The following is an 18,463-nucleotide window of genomic DNA, read 5'->3' as shown; positions in this document are numbered from 1 at the left end:
GGGCAGGCCTCACTAGGAATGCTAATGCTGGGCCTCATCAATCCAGCGATACAGGAGAATGCAGACAGCTGCAGGGAGCAAGTCTTAACCCAGTGGGACTTGCAGTTCTCCTGGCCTGTATCATTTCAAAGGTGTTTTTGATGTATTACACTGCTTCAATGTCCCCTCAGTTGTCTGGCCTACTCAGATGGACCCTGCCTACTGAATTGTGGGTGCTGTCCAAGGTACCAGGGCTTTCCTGGCTTCCACTCCTGTGCAGAGAGAGGAGAAAGGCTGTGTGTATGCAGTGTCTAGCCTCCTGCTGCCGAGGAGCTGCATGGCCACGGAGACTTGGGAGTTGTGACAGTACTCGGCATGCACCTGTGCATCCATCCTTTGCCCCCTCACCTCTTCTTAGTCTGCGAACAAAGAAAGACAGGCTGCTCTGGCATGACCCCATTCGTTAACTGACCCCAGGCAGGCAATGCACATTTCCTGAGCCTTAAGCATGGAAATAGTTTCCTAAAAAGAGATGAGACCAGAGGTGGCTCTCTGTTGTCATGGAGTCAGTTATTCTGGAAGCAGTTTATGAACCCCAGTCCATGATCCAAGTAGCACTTATGTGACGAATCCCTGGGTACTTATTCCATGGCTGAGACTCTCGTCCCCAAGAGACAGCGGTAGAGGGTCTTCCCTCCTCTCCTGTCAGGGCAGCAACAGGGCATAGGCACACAGAGGTAGATATGCTCACAGCAGCTCATGTACAGGGGTCACTGATAGCCTGTCCTCTCCCTTCCTATCCCTCCTCAGGTTACTACAGATATGTACCAGGTGCTGGCCGCCAACACATACCAGCTGGAGTGCCGGGGTGTGGTCAAGGTCAAGGGCAAGGGTGAGATGATGACCTACTTCCTCAATGGAGGGCCTCCCCTCAGTTAGCAGATACCAGCAGCATCCTGGCCTCCAGAGGATTGAACAGCTTCTCTGTGCACCATGGGCAGATAGGGCCTGTGCCCCAGGCTCACAGCTGTGCTGGTAAAATTTCTACTTGGACTCAGAAGCAACTTCTGCCTTTGCTGGTGGGCATGGCTTTTGGCCTAGGCCCAGGGTGCCAGCGTCCTGCGAGCACCGAGCTGACCAAAGATGTTGCCCTTGGCAGAAGACTGTAGACTCGAGCTGACCCTTGAGGTTCTGACAAGTGCTGCTACTGCACGGTGGATGTGCTACCGGAGCACAGCCTGGCACAGAGTGGCTGGCCTGAGGGGAGGCCTTGGTCATGAAGGGGAGGTAGGCAAGCTTGAAGCTGGCCTGGGGGATGTCCATGGACCTCATGGGTCTGCTTTTCCACTGTGGAGAGGCTATGCCCCCTCACAACATTTTGGGGGCAGGAACTGGGAGAGATGCGGCCTGTGCCATTCTCTCCTCACACCTCCATGCACACAGACAATGCCCTGTACGGGAAACAGGACTGTTGATAAGGGGGAGGCAAGAGGACACCAGGCAAGGAGCAGTGGCTCTGAGCAAAAGAAAATATTTATTAAATAAAACAAAAGTTTTCTCTGCCCTTCTTTAGACTATGCTAGTTGTATGCGTGTAAGAGACACACAAGCAAATGAGGGTGCCAACTGGGGTAGGGAGGTGGGGACCCTGACTTGTCTTTTTGTATTTTTATTTTGTATTATTGAAACCTTGGAGATCTAACAAATATACCAAATTCTATATTTTGTAAATTCTATTAGGAAACAGCCGTGCCCAGCAGGGCATTTCCACTCCTCTGTACTGTACGTATGTCAGTGTGTGTACTGGTGTACATGTGTGTTCGTGCTGTGGAGCCAATCCCTGAAGGGTGTGTTCCCCTCATTTCAGACTTGGCAAGTTTTGGTTTTTCTAGGCACAGCCAGAGCAGGGGTGTGTGTTTTGGGGTACCACACATTCCAATTAAGCAGAAGACACACTAATCCCTCTGTCTAGCCCCACCTTACACACATCCCATTTCCTAAGTAACATCACAGAACGAGAAGACAAAGGCACTGCTCCCGTCCTAAGCAGTGTCCAAGCATTCTCCACTTGCTAGTGTGGCCCTCCCCTCCCCTCCCCTCCCCTCCCCTCGGCAGCTCCTGGGCTGGAGGAAGCCCAGGCTCTACAGCCTCCTCAGTTGACCCAGGTGCAGGGGGCTGTCCTGGAAAGGGTCCCTGTGACCTGGGGATGCAATCTATAGGACCTGGGTGTAGGGAAAGGTGTAGCCTTGCCTTCCACCCCCAGACACAGGGAAGGTTTTTGGCGGGAGGGGATGGTTAAATGTACCGAGAAGAAAATACTATTTTTGTAATTTCCAAGAACACATTTGAAAAATGATATTCTATCACAGATAAACTTGAACAGCTTCCTTACTGTCTATGCCCAGATCGTCTCATTGCTTCTCAGGGTGCAATTATTCTCCCCTCTAACAGGGGGGTAACGGTGAGGTGGCAGTAAGTGCCAGCTCAATGTTACTTTCATGCCCTTCACCATCCTCCCCAAGAAAAAAAGTATGGACCCTGAACTGCCACGCCTGCATCTGTGCTCTGCCACCCCGCCCGAGTTCTGCACTGCCCTCACCTCTGGTACAGGGGCTGCTTCTCTCGCATTGTTCCCAAGTCCCTGGCCCTCCACATGTCCTGCCAATGCCAGTGGGTTTTGTTTAACTTCCAACCTGAGTACAGTGTGTGTGCTGAGTTTATACTGTGTTTCCCCATGGAGACCCCTCCCAGCCCCAGCAGTGACTGGTGACAGCGTGCAGTGCTAGCTCTTCGTTCCTCTAAGGGGTGTGTGCACTCTTTTTATTCCTGCTCTTGCAAAAATGATACAATTATGATTTCCCATGGAAATTGAAAAGTCTATTTAAATAATTTAACTATTAAAAACACTTTCACTGGTACTGTTTTCTGGTCTGATTTTCATTTGGGTCAGGGTCCAGAAAAGGATGTGACAGAAGAAAAACAAAGCTTAGACCACTGGAAGGACCTGAGGAGGTAGGCAGGGATGGTGACAGCTGTGTGGCATACCGAGTTAGGCACTGTACAAATGCCATCTCGACAGCCCCTCCTGTCATCACAGTTCACTGAAGAAGATGCTGGGTGCAGAAACCTTGTGTTGCTTGAGGCCACACAGCTGTAAGAGCAGAAGACTATGAAGAACGAGAGCACTGGGGCCTGTTGCCAGACACCACACAGGGGATCTTCTCAGCACTGCCAAACTCAGGGTTAATGGGGTCCAGGAAACAACTCTAGAAGGGTACAGGCAAATTAAATTAGACACAGGTAACATGAAGGGACCTGTGAGAAGTTTCCTGGTCTCATGGAAGCAATGGCCACACAGTACTAGGCCTGGCAAGCCTAGACCTCAGCAGGGCTTCAGATATGCATAGGAATCATATATGCTAGAGGCAGGGGCTTAACTCTGAAATTTCCAAGCTGGGATACACAAGTTAGAGAATTTAATGGTATGGAAATCCAAACTTGGTGGGGTATGATCGTGCACACCATTAATCCTAGCACTTGGGAGGCTAAGGCAGGCAGATCTCTTGTGAGTTCAGGGCAAGGCTTAGAACTACACAGAGAAACCACGTTTCCAAAATAAACAAAATAACTTCATGGCTACTACTGGTCAGAGCAGGAACCTCAGTTCTTAAAAGAAATCCTCCCTGCTGTGGCTGGGCCTTCAGGCACCCCTTGAGACCACAGGTCACACAGCCACAGGGTCACACAAGGGGGCTGTTCCAAAGCCCTTCCCATACCCATCATGCTCACTGAGCAGATCCCAGAGAATACATTCCACAGGTATACAGGTCAGGTTTAAGCACCCATCCCTGTGTGTAGCAAATACCAGATGTCAGCTAACATGGTTAAGTAAGAGGAAGTTAGCAAGAAGTGGTGGAGAGACACAAGGACTTCCTGTATTCGAGAAGATGAAGCTAGGTCTGTTACAAAGCCAGGCTACTTTAAAACTTTCAAAGTTGCAAGTGTTTTTATGAACTTCCAAAAGTAAATGTCACCCAAGAGGCATAGAGCTCTGAGGTTTTTTTTTTATGGGTATTGGGCATAAAGCTTCAGGAGTAGTCAACAGAGCCTGAGCTTCCCAGCACTGGGTAGCAATGCTGAACCCACTCACCTGGGTGGAAAGCGCTTGGACACTGGAGATGGAATGCTGAGCAGTGGTGCCAAGAAGCCTAGCTGCTCCTGAGCCAGAGGATGGTAGCAGCGACAACAAACGACTCCAGAAAACCATGGTTTTGTGTCACCTCCTAAAGCAAAATGTCACATTAAAAAGAATGAATGCATGAATGCTTGGAGAAGTTTTTCTCTTCCGTGCTGGTGGCAGGTCAGGGGAACATTAGTACACCCGAGACTGCTAGGATGTTTACAAGCAGCTTACCATTTACCCAGAATGTCCTGCCATAGCCAAGGTCTATGGGAACAGGCTTGTCACTCCTTGATGCAACAGTGAGTGAGCAAGTTGTTGCCATGGCTCAGCAGAACGGCGCCGTCACTGGAACCACATGGTGGGATGTAGAGCTGATTCCCAGTGCTCTCTGACTCCATACATACACTGTGGCACAGACGTGCACAATATAGAATGTGTAATTTTTTTAAAAGTTGAAGGAAATCCTTTTAGATTTCTAAAAGCCCTCAGGGTTCTGCTTCTGCTTTGGGTTGGGGGTCAGGACACACATACATGGCTCTTTTTGCTATCTTGCCTAACTGTCCTTCTCACCTGCAGGGCCTCTAGCCCATACAAGAACACAGTTCCGTGAGGATTGCAGCCTGGCAGGCCTCCAAGTTTCCCCTCTGGCATTCTCTCTGTGCAGCTCTTTACCTAATTTCTGGATGCCAGGCCACACACAGAATAGCAACAGTTGAATTAAGATTATAATGTTACGCTACAGGCAGGGTTTACAGTGAAGTAAAAGCCTGAAGTATGATTACCTCTAAACCAAAGTCAGAAAAGACCTTTGCTTGCTTTGTCCTCAGTAGCAGCGGTGCAGGACAGCTTACTGGGAGATCTGCCTTGAAGCTCTGAACCACAGGCTGGGGAGGCCTAGGTGGGGAGGTCACACAGTGGTGGAGAAAAGGGAGAGAGGAGGACAGTAGAGGTTAAAAAGGAAGCCCACAGGCCAAGGAGGGAGCCTCCCTGCACTCCACCTCAGTTCTGCAGTGCTAGTGAGCAGGGCAGAAACACCCCAGCCCATGGTGACAGTTCACTGGTCCCCAGGACCCCTGTCATGCTTCCAAAGAAAGAGAACTCACTGGAATCCCTCAGGGAGCCTCACCGCTTACCGTTTTCTGCTTGCCAGCCTCTAGTTCAGGCCTGGCTAGCTGTAGTCTGATTTGTCAGCGTCTCCACTTAGCCTGACTTTCCCTGGTTTTCCAGTTTTGCAAAATTTGCTTCTCCACTTTGTCAGTTGGCCACCATGGCACTCCCTACTGGTTCTCAGTTTTCAGAGCAGTGCACCTTAATCTTTTTATAGCCGTGCTATATTTGTACTTTTCAAGAATGCCTTTCGGTTGACAGAACTGTAGGCTGCAGGCTGCTGGCTGCTCACTTCCTCCCTCTCACCTTCCTATCAATAGGGACTCACAGAGGCACCAGGGAAGGTAGCATCCGGGACTGTCAGGTACACAGACAGCTATATTCAAAGCAAAGTCTGTTGATGCCTGGATTCTTGTGCCATACTGGATAGGACAGGGATCCCCAGCATACCTGTGCCTTGAGACTGGGAGGGAGACTGAAAGGCATCGCTTACCTCTCACGGTAACACTACATCCCTTCTTCAGGTTATTAAAGTGTGTAATGAAATATTTCCTCAACAGAGCACCCGACATACAGCAGGCATGGGTCACTCAATTCCTTTCCCTCTTTGGATGTATGCTCTGTCCGTAAGTCCACACATGTGTCTGGCTAGGGCACCACCGCATGCTAGACATTGCAACAGAATCCTCCCCTAGGGAAGGCTTCTAAAGAGCTTTGTGCAAAGATTTATCACATTCATGAGCATGGTGGCCATGGCTTTCTGCCTGGTGCTGGTCCCAGGGCTTTCCCTATATCCATTCACTTTACAATCACAACCATACTCAGTGTGCACAGGAGAAAACTAAGGCAGAAAGGTTTCAGAAACCTGTAAGATCACAGCACAAGTAGGAGAGAACCAGGGAGTCTAAATCCAAGCAGTCGCAGTGGTAGAAAGCTATTCCCTGTTTCCTGTTTTCACACATAGAGACTCTCAGCAGAATTGTCACAAAATTACTCCAAGCCAAAGAACCAGAGTATTCTGGCAGCATCTTAGGAAAGCAAGGGCCTGTAACATGTGACTCACCAATAACACAAACACTAAAATGTCTGGATGCCTTGACCTAGGTGCTCTAATCCCATACCCTTGAGCATCTGTCCTGTTATGGTTAGAAGTTCAGGGATTTTAGCCAACTATTTTATTCCTTTCAGGATGTCTTACCACAGAAGTTGGCATTGACTGTTTAGCATGTAAAAAGTGTATACCTGCATACACATGTGGTTATACAGGCTCCTATGTGATGTGGTTTAAGACTATCTAGTAGCTAAGAGCATGAGTTCTTAGTGAGATCAATCCGGGTTACAATCCTGGTGCCAACCAAGGACCACACTGGCTGTGGGTGAAGCCGTGTGACATCTTTAGGGCTTGGACAGCTCATCTGTAGGAAAGAATGCCTTCGAGATTGCTGTGAAGACAACATGGCTATACCCAGAGACATGTTGTAGAACACACAATTCTATTTTCCTTCTATGTCTGCTCTATACTCTCTCTACTGCTATTATATATGCCAAGAATTTCCCTTCTGAGACACAAGACAGCATAGACAGATGTGCACCAACTTCTAAATAAAAACCCAAACCCAAGTGGCAACTCAATACCACTGCCAATTGGCATGGTACCATCCAAAGTCATTATTGACCCACGTTTTGTTCTCTCAAATGAAATGAGGTGGTGTTTCCTGCTCCCAGGCTGCCTTAAGGTACACCACACAGAAATACTAAAGGCACAGATAAGCATTACTGGAGCGCAATGTACAAAGGCAACATATTGTTTGTTCACCGTTAGGCAAGGTTGTTTGTAACCTAGCCTTGACACAGAGCGCTGGCATAAAACAGTCAGATGGCCAAGACAGAGCTGGGGAAGTCGGAGGACCCTCATGGGTATGGAAGGCACAATTCCTGTCTCCTGATCTCAGATGGTCCCTGACTGAGTCCCGTGAACTTGGGTGACGCCTGCATTGCTGTGCCATGGAATACAGTAGAAAAGGGCAAATGTGAACCAGGGGTGAGGCTGGGCTGAAAATACTGTTTGTTGCCAAGGCAATGCTAGGAAGGATTTGTGATGCTACAGTACTGATCCAGGAACTCCTCTCTGTAGTCTCTTAGAGTCTCTCAGGTGTGCAGAGGTAACTGTTTACACACCAGCATTGCCAAAGCACAGGACACCAGGTACCAATGTGTCAATCACAGCCACTATTATAAACAGGATGCATATGGCTTCCAAGCACACAGGGGCCAACACTTACTGAATTTCACCTGCCTAGAGGTTCCTGGACATGACTTAAGAGTCAGCAGCAGGGGCTGCTATCAGCCAGCAGCCCCAGAGCAGGATGAACATGATCAAACGCCTCTCGCAAGTGGCACTTACATATTTTTGCCGCACTCCTGCCTGCTTGGTCCTCACTAACCCATTCAGAACCCTTAGGGTTGCAGGGGATTCTCTTGCTGATCTTCAGTGAGGATATTATTAAATTATTAAATCCAACTTGAACAACAGAACAGGTTCTACTCACCAGTGTTTATGGTTCCACTTCCTCGAGCAGTGGAGAAAAAGACTAAGAGACCCTGACCATGACGTAGAGTGCAGCACTCAGGAGTGACCTGTGGTCTGTGGTGAGCCGAAGTGTTCACTTTGGTCACATGGTGGATGCTTTTGAAATTATTTATTTATTCTTTAACTTCATGGCAGCTCTAACAAAGTGACTTCAGTTTGTTGAATAGCGAGTGACAAGCACATACTCCACATGCTCCCCTGGAAATCCAGCAGTTCAGAGTGTGTCCTTAGGTTAAGCCAAGTAAGTATCCATCTGGGCCTCAGCACACTACAAGAGCACAGAGAAGTCACCCTGGGTCTGCACCAGAGGGGCCTCTGTAGAGCCTGGCAAAGCCACAGCTGAGAGACATTCCTGACATGACCTAACCAAAATGTACTCTTCCAGGCTTGAGTCAGGTGTGCAAAACAACCTACATTGCAAAAATAATTGTAGTAAACCTGGAATAGAACATCTGTTTTCTAAATTACAACTGGGTAAAAGTTCTCCATAATTCACTTGTCTCAAACGGATTTTCAAGCTTTAACAGGTATGTGTTCTTAGCTCAGGGCAAGAATTCTTAATTATAGGAGCAAAATAAAATCCCCACACATGATCATGCATACGCGCGCGCGCACACACACACACACACACACACACACACACACACACACACACACACACACGACAGAGAGAGAGGGGGGGGGGAGGGAGGGAGAGGGAGAGAGAGAGAGAAATGGAAACCTGCAACAAATAGATAATCCACACAATGTGCAAATACAGTGTCTGTTTAGGAGTTCTGCTCATTTTAGCGCCCCCAGGACCCCAAGTAAGAACATTTTTACCAAATTCATCAGAACAAGAGGTCTTATCTGGAATTTGTTTTATCTTTGACAGGACCCTGTCTAACTTGCTCCCTTCTGACCCTAGCTTCTGGACACCGAGTCACACCCTCCGAGCCCTTCTTTGTACTTCACTACTCTGGTCTGTCTCCCTTTCTGTTCAGATTTTGTTAACAGATTTTGTTAATGCTTTTCTTGGCATGTTGTTCTTTCAGGGAAAGACTCAGTATGAATGTTTCAAACCCAGACCAATAAAGTAAGCAAATACTTTTAGATTATGACATTGTCTGTTCTTGGCACAGCCAACAGGCAGCATTTCAGAGCTGGCTTAATTAAGATAAACATCCATTAACACACACTGGGAAAGACTGTTGCACAAATAGAGTCAAAGAGCCCGAGGCATGATTAGAACACATGTGCTTAGCTATGGGACACGTAAGTCGAGGCTACTCCATTGCATCCACACAGGATGAACACAGCCACACACACCTCACAAGGACACTGAACAGATTCTCTAGGACCATAACATCATGGCTGTCATGTACCTTCTCGGGGATGACATTCCAAGTAATGAAAGATGGCAGTGTATACAGGAAAAATTACTTATAGCTGTTTCATTCTGTACATCAAGATGTAAACACCCTCTTAACCCAAAACAGCTGGTGAAAACAAACAAGCTTTTAAAAATAGCTGGTGATTTTTCAAGTGTCCCTGCTGAACAGACTCAAATACTGAACACTGCAACATAACTTAATGATATCGAGGTAGCTTTTGAACCAAACTGTAGGAAAGCTATCAAATACCAAGACGGAGGAAAGCCACAATTAATCAGAAAGCCTGAGCTTCCTGGTTATTAACTATTACAAGAAATCTCTTCTGCTCTACCCACTAGCTTAGAAAACCTTCCTAAGTTGAACCACTTTACTTACAAGGCTCAGTTAAGTATAAAATGCAAACACAGGCCCTGTGGCTCCGATGCCTTAGGTCCATGCGATGCCTCGGGGCATCTCTTAGAAGGTACGTGACAACTATGTCAGCAGCTTTGCTACAGCAGAGACCTGGACAGATTTGGAGCTTCGTTTTAACTAAACCATGGACATCATACATCCATTTACTGACTCCGGTTTTCTGAGATGGAGGAGAGGCAGTGAAGGTTTGAGGGATGATATAAACTATCAGAATCCTATGCATTCCTTGTTTGGAATCTTTTCTTTAAAAACAAAGGCAATTGCTTCTCGGCCCTTTGGCTAAGATCAAGTGTAAAAACAAAGGCAAATCACTCATGGTGGCTCCAAACCAGGTGACTTGTAGATTTTTGCACGCAGAATCAAGCTGTGCTTCTCTATTATGAGTTCAAATGGCTTGGATAATCTTCCTAAGGGTGTGAGTGTTATTTCTTCAGGATACTAGTTACCCCCTGTGATGGTTTGCATATGCTTGGCCCAGGGAGCGGCAGGATTAGAAGGTGTGGCCTTGTTGGAGAAAGTGTGTCACTGTGGGAGTGGGCTTGGAGACCCTCCTCTTAGCTGCCTGAGGATGTCTGTTCCTGGCTTCCTTCGGGTGAAGATGTAGAACTCAGCTCCTCCTGCACCATGCCTGCCTGGATGCTGCCATGCTCCCACCTTAATAACGGACTGAACCTCTGAACCTGTAAGCCAGCCCCAATTAAATGTTGTCCTTTATAAAACTTACATTTGTCATGGTGTCTGCTCACAGCAATAGGACCCTAAGACACACACACCCCCAAACCATGAAGTAACAGGAATTGTCAGGGAAGTCCCATTTCTCATACTCAGCACCTCTGAAACAAATGAAATGGTTCTGGGTGCAAACCGTAACTAACCAGTGCTGTGCCACCAAGAAAATGTCATTGCCTTTGCAGTTTCCCATTATCCTCAGGGAATTCCAGAGGGCTCTCATTTTGTTGCCAGGTAACACCTCTCACTATTAGAATGAGAGTGTCACTCAGGTCTAGAGTCCTGGTAGGTATCAGTATCTTGTAAGAACTTATTTCATTGTGTGCTGGCAAACTGATAGATACTGGTTTTCCACTTGGAGTAGGGGTTCCTTTCTTTGTTAAATGCTTTTAAGATTTAAAGGTTAGAAACTAAGCAAATAGCATACATATACCCAAATGAGAAGAGTCTGGAAGACTGATAGTCAATGAATCATGTATTTTTAGTGATTTCAAAAGAAATGATAAACATGGTCTAGAAAGGAAACACGCCATCACTGTTGTCAGGACTTGTGATGTTATGGAGATGCGCATCACAGCCCTCTCCACACCAGGTGGCCTCCAGAGTTAGAAGGTGGCAGAAACAAAGAGTAAAAAAACAAATTTCATGCCATTTCTAGACTTCATAAACTCTTGGTACTATAATTGTGCAAATAATCTGAAACTTAGCACAGTGGCTGTTTTAGAGGGTAGCTTCCCAATTCCTGCAGCATCTTCTTCATTGGTCTACACTAATGCCTCACAAAGGCAAACTCAGGTGGTAGCATTTCGGCTTGGTCCTCAGAGCATGGTCCCACAACCAAGCTTTGCTTAGCTCTCTAGTGAGGATTCAGTGCTGCCTGCCAGTCAGTCTTCAGGTGATGCTGAACTTCTACTGTGATGCGCCTGCGTTCCACTGCAGGATCCTTGTGGGAGTTTTCTTACCAGGTCTCACACTCGCAGGCATGCCAGGCTGATTTGTAAAACAAAAGGGGAAGATGGGCAGAGAAGGAAAGCAGAGCTTCTCATGTGTTGTGACTGGTTTCTTCATCACAGTGGCAGTTAATTATGTCCTCTCCTTTCTCCCCTGAAGGCAAAGGCAAATCATCTGCAGGGAGAAGTCAGACGTCATGGTCAGGAGCCTTGCCTTGGGCTTGCCTCAGCCAGATCTGCAGTGTGACAAATGCTCCCACAGTCACATGAAAGAAAAGCTGCCAGAGGTTGCGCAGTTCGTAGAGATACATGTTGCAAAGACAGATTAAGCCAAAAGTCAGGAATGATTTGACATTCCGCCAGCTGGTGTAGTACACAAGTAAATAACACTGTTTAAAAACATTAAAATGAAAGTTGGTTAGGTTACAGGAAAGATATGTAACAGATCAGAATAAAACATGAGAAGATAATGTAAGCTATTGGAAAAGTTCCTCGGTTTCAAAGAGAAACAGATTTCCCCTTCTATGTCTTTCATTTTCAAAATGAAAGTGTTCTTTATCACATGTTAAATGAAAGTACAACTGGGTAACTCCCTTGTAAGACAGACAGAAGAAATTCTCTATGTAACAGGGAACCAGGACAGATACACTGCTAAGTTCTCAGCCCCTGGTCTCTCAGTGTGGGCCATGTGCACCCAGGAAAGCACAGAACACTCAACAAACAACTGAGGAAGATGGACCTTCCCACAACTGGAGTCTGAGGGGTAAAGAAAACAGCAGTCTAAGGCGTGAACAGTGGGGGGTGGTTCAGGTTGGGGGACAGTAGGGAGCTGCAGGAGTTGGGCCTTGTTCCTCAGCTGGGACAAGAGCAAACGAAGCCATTGAATTTGTTGGGCTTCCACTGGAGGAATGGAGTGTTATTAGCATATTTTCATAATTTAACTTAAAGCAGTTATATCTTTTTTTTTTTTGGTTCTTTTTTTCGGAGGTGGGGATCGAACCCAGGGCCTTGCGCTTCCTAGGCAAGCGCTCTACCACTGAGCTAAATCCCCAACCCCTAAAGCAGTTATATCTTGAAAAGTAGAAAATGGGACATAGAATGACAGTGAGTGCTATTTCATTGAGACATTAAGGAAGCATCCCCCACCCACCAGCCCTAGTATTGTCCCCTTTGTCCTTTATTTTCCCACAACATGTTACAAACATGCTTATTTTGCTTGTCATCTATAGCTCCTGGCAGGCAATGGTTTAACTATCTGGTTCATTTGTTTATCTCCAGAGTCTAGAACAGTGCACAGTACCTAATAAGTGCTATACAGAATTTAATGACTGAATGGATCCTTTTCTAGAATGTGCCTAAAATCTGGAAGTATGGAAGAACTTATGAAGACTTATGAAGTCTTTGAAAAGAAGCAGTAGATTCTTTGAACTGCACCCAGGCTTCAGAATGGGAGAAGGTAAAAGTGTTCTTGTCAAACATTAGTTCTTAAATGAGTGAAGATTATTCCATATTTAAAGAGAAGAATGCACTAGAGTGATGCTTTTAATCCCAGCACTTGAGAGACAGAAGCAGGAGGATCTCTAGGTTAGCATGGTCTAAAAAGTTCCAGGCAAGCCAGAACCTTACAGTAAGACCTTGCTCCTGTGTTTTTGTTTTGTTTTGTTTTTTTAAATCCAAGCTATCTACATGAAATGAATAAAATCATTTACTTAATGAGAGTGATTTTCATTGTGGAATAAAGATTTAAAGACATCTTTTTTTTTCCCCCCTGTGAAAAAACTTTTCACAGAACTTTTGACTTGCTGGAGGTCTGAAACAGCCGAACTGCACTGTTTTCCACAGTGTCACTGCTACATCACCACAGAACAGTCATCGCTTCAGGACATGATCACAGTGAGGACTGCTAATTGATGGGCTTTGATTTTGTCCTGTGTCCCATTAGGGGCCTTTCTCCCACCCAGGATTCTGTACTGCACTTAGCTGTCAAGTCTCCTCCAATCTGTAAGAGCTTCTCAGTCATGACCTTGACAGACCTGATGCATATGCATCAGTTATGCTGGAGCTGTGTATCTTAATTTGGATGTGTCCAGTGTTCCAAGATTGAGTTAAGCATATGTAACTTTGCCAAGAACAACACAGAGGTGCCAGGCAGTATGTTTTATCAGCGCTGTCAATTTGGACCCCTTGACAGGAATTATGCCACCCACTGATAACTGCCTGCATCAGCTATTACAGAGGAGTTTGTCTAATGGTGATTTAATAGTGACTTTTTATCTCCATCATTCTTTCTACATTTATTAATTGGAATTCTACTGTAAAGAAGAGCTTTTCTTGAATCAAAAAATATTTAATTGATGACTCTGAAGTTTTTCAAAGGTAATGAAGAAAACAGATAACTTGCAATACAGAAGTGTTGATACCACCTTGATCAAACATATTACCCAGCTAAAATTTTTCTCTAAACCAAGAAAGAAAAAAGAAAATAAATAAACCTAAAATATTAAGAAAGAAAAAACAACATGGTAGCAACAATGTAATTAAGTATGACAGGTGGTCTTTTCCTTTTGAGTTTATGTTTCACAGTTGAAAAATGTATTTCAAGTGTCTGATATGTTCTGAAATAAACAGGGAAGAAATAAACAAAAGTTTTATAAATAGAGGAGGATAACAGAACATCTAGGGAGATAATGTGTCTATATCACACTAAACATGAGGTGACAACAACAGCAGACTATGACAAGTATCCATTGTTTGTTACCTATAGTAAGGAACCACTTAAAAACCCATAACATTTTAAAATACTATAGATAATAATGAAATGGAATTCTTAAAACCTCAAATAAACTATTGAAATATAGAAAGAAGAAAATTAAAACAGAACAAAAGCAAGCCCCAATATATCTATAATTATATTAAATATAAATGGCTTATATACAGCAACTAAAAGAGATTGGCAAAGTAGACTAAAAAACCAATTTCACTATCATAAAATTGTATCAAATAACAGAGGCAAATTAAAAGTAAAAAGATGAAAAAGGATATATCATGCACATGAATCAAAAAAGGAAAGGTATAAGTATAAAAAATACACCAGAGCAAAGAAAATAATGACGAATGAGTCAAACTAACGAGACAAAAAAGTTTGTATGAACTAAAACCACATAACTTCAAAACATGTGAGACAAAACAAGAACTGAAATGAAAACTAGAAAGGTCCACAATTCCACTTCTAACAAGAGCAGAAATCAATGAAATTGAAAACAAAAAACAGAAGAGGGAAGAAACAAACAAACAAAAACCCAAACAAACAAAAAACAAAAACACTGATGGATTGAACAGCTGGTTCAATCAGTGAAACAGAAACTGACAGTAACAACTGTGACAATATAAATTACCAACATTAGAAAAGAAACACTATTATAAACATTGCAAATACCAAAGGAATATTGAGATATAACTTCCAATTATATATATACATATATATATAAATTAGATAAAATAAGACCACTTCCATAAAACCCACAAAGTCCCATAATTTCATGCAGTGAAATAGAAAATTTGAATCACTCTGTAACCATTAGGAGAATGGAATTTAAGGTAGTCTACAGCCAGGTTAATAAAGGCCATAACATTGTGGTAGAAGGGTAATAGACAAATGACCGTAACTCAGAACCAGAAAGTCTTACAAAACACACCCAACTTAGTTTGTATAGAGTGCAAAATCAATTCCATGGAAGAAAACAGTCTAATAAAGAAATGGTGCTAGAGTACTTGGTCATGTATGAACAATTAAAACAGAAAAATAAATAGAATTTTTGACTTGGTTGGGCACACAGTCAGCATGATATAGGGGAAAGAAGCTGGTCTCTAACTCTGAAGCATTAGCCTTGGCTCCTCCCTTTTCCTGGCTATGCCATCTCAGAACAGTACTGAGAGTCCTTTGCCCTCACTTTTTACAAATGAGACCATAATCTTGTATGACAGGGGTGTAGGATTAAAGTGGGAAACTCTCAAGAGAACACTGTGCAATCTGAAGCACACTGTGTGCCCCTAACAAACACATGGCTCTACATTACCTGTATGAAATGTCATTTGTCCTAATGAAACCCATCATATAATAAGACTTCTAAAATTAACTTTAAGAAAATTCAAGGGGTTGGGGATTTGGCTCAGTGGTAGAGTGCTTGCCTAGCAAGCGCAAGGCCCTGGGTTCAGTCCCCAGCTCCGAAAAAAAAGAAAAAAAAAAAAAAGAAAGAAAATTTGAAGATTTTTAAGTGAAGTCACTAAAACGATAATGTATAATGTATGTTTATGTAAAGCTCAAATATCTATCAAAGTATTTCTCCAAGGAGTTCTACTGAATTTTGGGTAGTCTTAAGTGCATACCGAGCTTTAAATATTCCTACCTTTTCTTTTTTCCCCATAGAAGCTAAAGGGACATGCCATGTATAAAGGTTAAGTCAATGGAGTCTGTTTGCTCCTAAGTTCTAACAAAATTATTCCTGAGTTTGGGTCACTGCCATGGGCATTCTTCCCATGTCTCCCATGACCAATCATCTCCCTACCCCAGGTACAGAGCCTGAGCCCTCCTGAGCAAGTGTCCTACCACTCTGTCCCTTCTCAGTGGCAGTATGTCCTCACTGCCTTGCTGCCGCTGCCACTGTATGCTCCCGTTGTTTTCCATCCCATTACTACAATCGGCTCCCAACTGGTTTCCTAACTCCTAGTCCTTCTGCTTACAGTCCATCCCACTCGGCTGCTAAGAAGTCATGTCTACTTAAGAATCCTAAAATATTATGTCACTCCCTGTGCAAGGCTTCCTCCAGAGCACAAACCCTCTGGTTTTCACTAGAAAATGCACAAGTAGCCTTTCTGCCTTGGCATATGACATGGCATCCTGATCCCGCATCACAGAGAAGGGGTAAGAGTAAGTCCACTGTGAACATCTGTCTACAACTCAAGATTGACGTGTAGGCCACAAAGATAACAGAGGTTCAAATCATAGGAGAGGCAAATGACTCAGACAGCATTCTTACGCATTTTAAATACATGGGCAATTATTAGACTGGACACCTGAAACAAGCAGCAATGGGGGCTATTTGTCACACCTGGGAGGAGACCTACCTGGTAAAGGCAGGCCGCTGTCCCAAGGAAAAATGCAATCATGTAACTAAAGTCCTCACCATCACTCTGTAAAAACAAAACAAAGATCACCTTTTTACTGACAGTACTTATTTTAAAAAGCCAAGAACAATCTACCAGGATAGGATATGTTAATTTTATACATACTCAAAGATTTTACAAAGTGGTGTATAAAAATTGTGAGTCTGAAAATAGAAATATAAAACACATGGTTAAGACAGGGACAGAGAAGCATGCTGGAGATATGATTCCACAGTTAAAAGTCCTGACTGCTTTCCCAGAGAACAGGGGTTCAATTCCTAGCACCCATGTGATGACTCATAAATGTCCGTAACTCCAGTTCCTTCCTGACCTTCATGGACTCCAGGCAGCACACAAGTGGTACACAGACATACATGCTGACAAAATACCCATACATATAAAATACATTTAAATTTGAAAGGCAGAGGAATGGGAAGTTGAGGAAAACTACATGAATTCTCTGTCTTGGTCTCACCTATCAATGGCCTGTCACCCCAAGGAAAGAGGAGAAACACTAAAGAAAAGCCAGCTTCTTCATTATACAGAAAATCTCTTCTCCCTAGTAAAACCACATAAAATGCACACCACCCTGGCAGTGATCAAGTTTCTCTTGCTCATGAGGGTCACCACTTAAATGCACTCTGACAAACTTTACTGCCCAGAAGCACATAAATGAATTGCCTAATAAAGTAACTTGACATGATAAATAAAACTGTGGCTACTGAAAAGCTGCTGTCCACTAGAGTGTGCTAAATCCCCAAAAGAGGGATCAGGCCTTGTTATAAAGCCACTATGCTAGAAAACAGAAAAACAGAACAGAAGAGCCTGTGTGAAGAGAACCAAGCGCTGTCCTTGGTTCCTATGAAGTTTCAGCATTGAACTTCCTTCAATGCATAGATGAACAGTACATACAACCAAGGCAGGAGGAGTATGTGTTTTTCTTCCAATGCAAAGACATTTCACCTACTCTTATTTTAGAAAGAACAATTTTCTTTTTCCTACAGGGTCTCATTATATAGCCCAGGCTGGCCTCAAATGCTCAATCCCCTTGCTGAGCTGCTACAGGCTGTCACTATGTAGCCCAGGCTGGCCTCAAATGCTCAATCCCCTTACTGAGCTGCTTGCTCAGCTTTCTAGATGCTGGGATTACAAGACTGTGCCACCAAATGTGCCTCTGCCCATGGGGGCGGAAGGATCGTTATATAATAGAAAGAACAAATTGCCTTAGTGCAGTTGATTAGGTACAGAACGGTCCACGAGGCAGAGTGGCTTATCTTAGAGAGATCTTGAAACAGAAACTATTAATCTTCCAGAACTGCTCAGGCTGGTTCTGCTCCAGAAGCAGGCAGATCAACATGAAGCCTTTCGACTTTTTTAATTCAAAGACTTGAATTAAACTTCTGCTTTTTTTTAAGTTCTTTTCCTCCCGATTATAAAAGTTTATGCTCAAGCTGGGCAGTGGTGACGCATGGTTTTGATCTCAGCACTTGGGAGGCAGAGGCTGGCAGGCAGATCTCTGAGTTCAAGGCCAGCCTGGTCTACAGTGTAAGTTCTAGGAAAGCCCGATCTAAAGGAGAAACACACACACACACACACACACACACACACACACACACACACACACACACACACAGCATTTATGTCCATACAAAGAAGCCCATGTTGTTCTTCATAAAGGAAAAAGATTGTTAACCTTTTCATGTGTTTGTTTCTCTCCACTCTCCATCCTCAAAGAAATGGACCTATATTTTTGCATGCTGCTCTGCTATTTTGGTTGATTCATAAATACTTTCTGACACTGTAAATACATCGACCATAGAATATGTGAAAGAATATATAGCCTTTCAACATATAACAGAACCTAATTACTGGTCCTATAGGGTTTTTTTCCATAAATTTACATTGCCATTTGAAATCTCTCTTAAGTGATTTTACAAAACCTCAAAGCGTGATTCCAGAGTCAGTCTGACCTGTGC

At 44.1% G+C, this 18,463-nt stretch overlaps 2 protein-coding genes across 4 annotated transcripts in view; one reads left to right on the top strand and one right to left on the bottom strand.

Moving 5' to 3' along the window:
• Positions 1 to 1,546, top strand: part of Adcy5 (adenylate cyclase 5) — a 146,483-nt gene extending 144,937 nt beyond the window's left edge. The window contains exon 21 of the mRNA NM_022600.2: positions 790 to 1,546. Within this exon, the coding sequence (NP_072122.2) occupies positions 790 to 918 (129 nt within the window). The 3' untranslated portion in view covers positions 919 to 1,546. The remainder of the gene's footprint in view (positions 1 to 789) is intronic.
• A 9,285-nt stretch (positions 1,547 to 10,831) lies between these two features.
• Sec22a (SEC22 homolog A, vesicle trafficking protein) overlaps positions 10,832 to 18,463 on the bottom strand; it is a 60,024-nt gene continuing 52,392 nt past the window's right edge. Inside the window, exons 6-7 of one of the 3 annotated variants that reach the window (XM_008768693.4) lie at positions 16,449 to 16,514; positions 10,832 to 11,499 (exon numbers count right to left, since the gene is read on the bottom strand). In XM_008768693.4, the coding sequence (XP_008766915.3) occupies positions 11,458 to 11,499; positions 16,449 to 16,514 (108 nt within the window). In that variant the 3' untranslated portion in view covers positions 10,832 to 11,457. Of the gene's footprint in view, positions 11,714 to 16,448; positions 16,515 to 18,463 lie in introns of all 3 variants that reach the window. The other 2 variants (XM_039087918.2, NM_057147.2) reach the window with 2 other exon arrangements.

The sequence above is a fragment of the Rattus norvegicus genome, chromosome 11, assembly GCF_036323735.1.
Source record: "Rattus norvegicus strain BN/NHsdMcwi chromosome 11, GRCr8, whole genome shotgun sequence".
Lineage (NCBI taxonomy): Eukaryota > Metazoa > Chordata > Mammalia > Rodentia > Muridae > Rattus > Rattus norvegicus.
The sequence above is the reverse complement of the archived record's forward strand: the minus strand, read 5'-3'. Positions and strand labels throughout refer to the sequence as shown.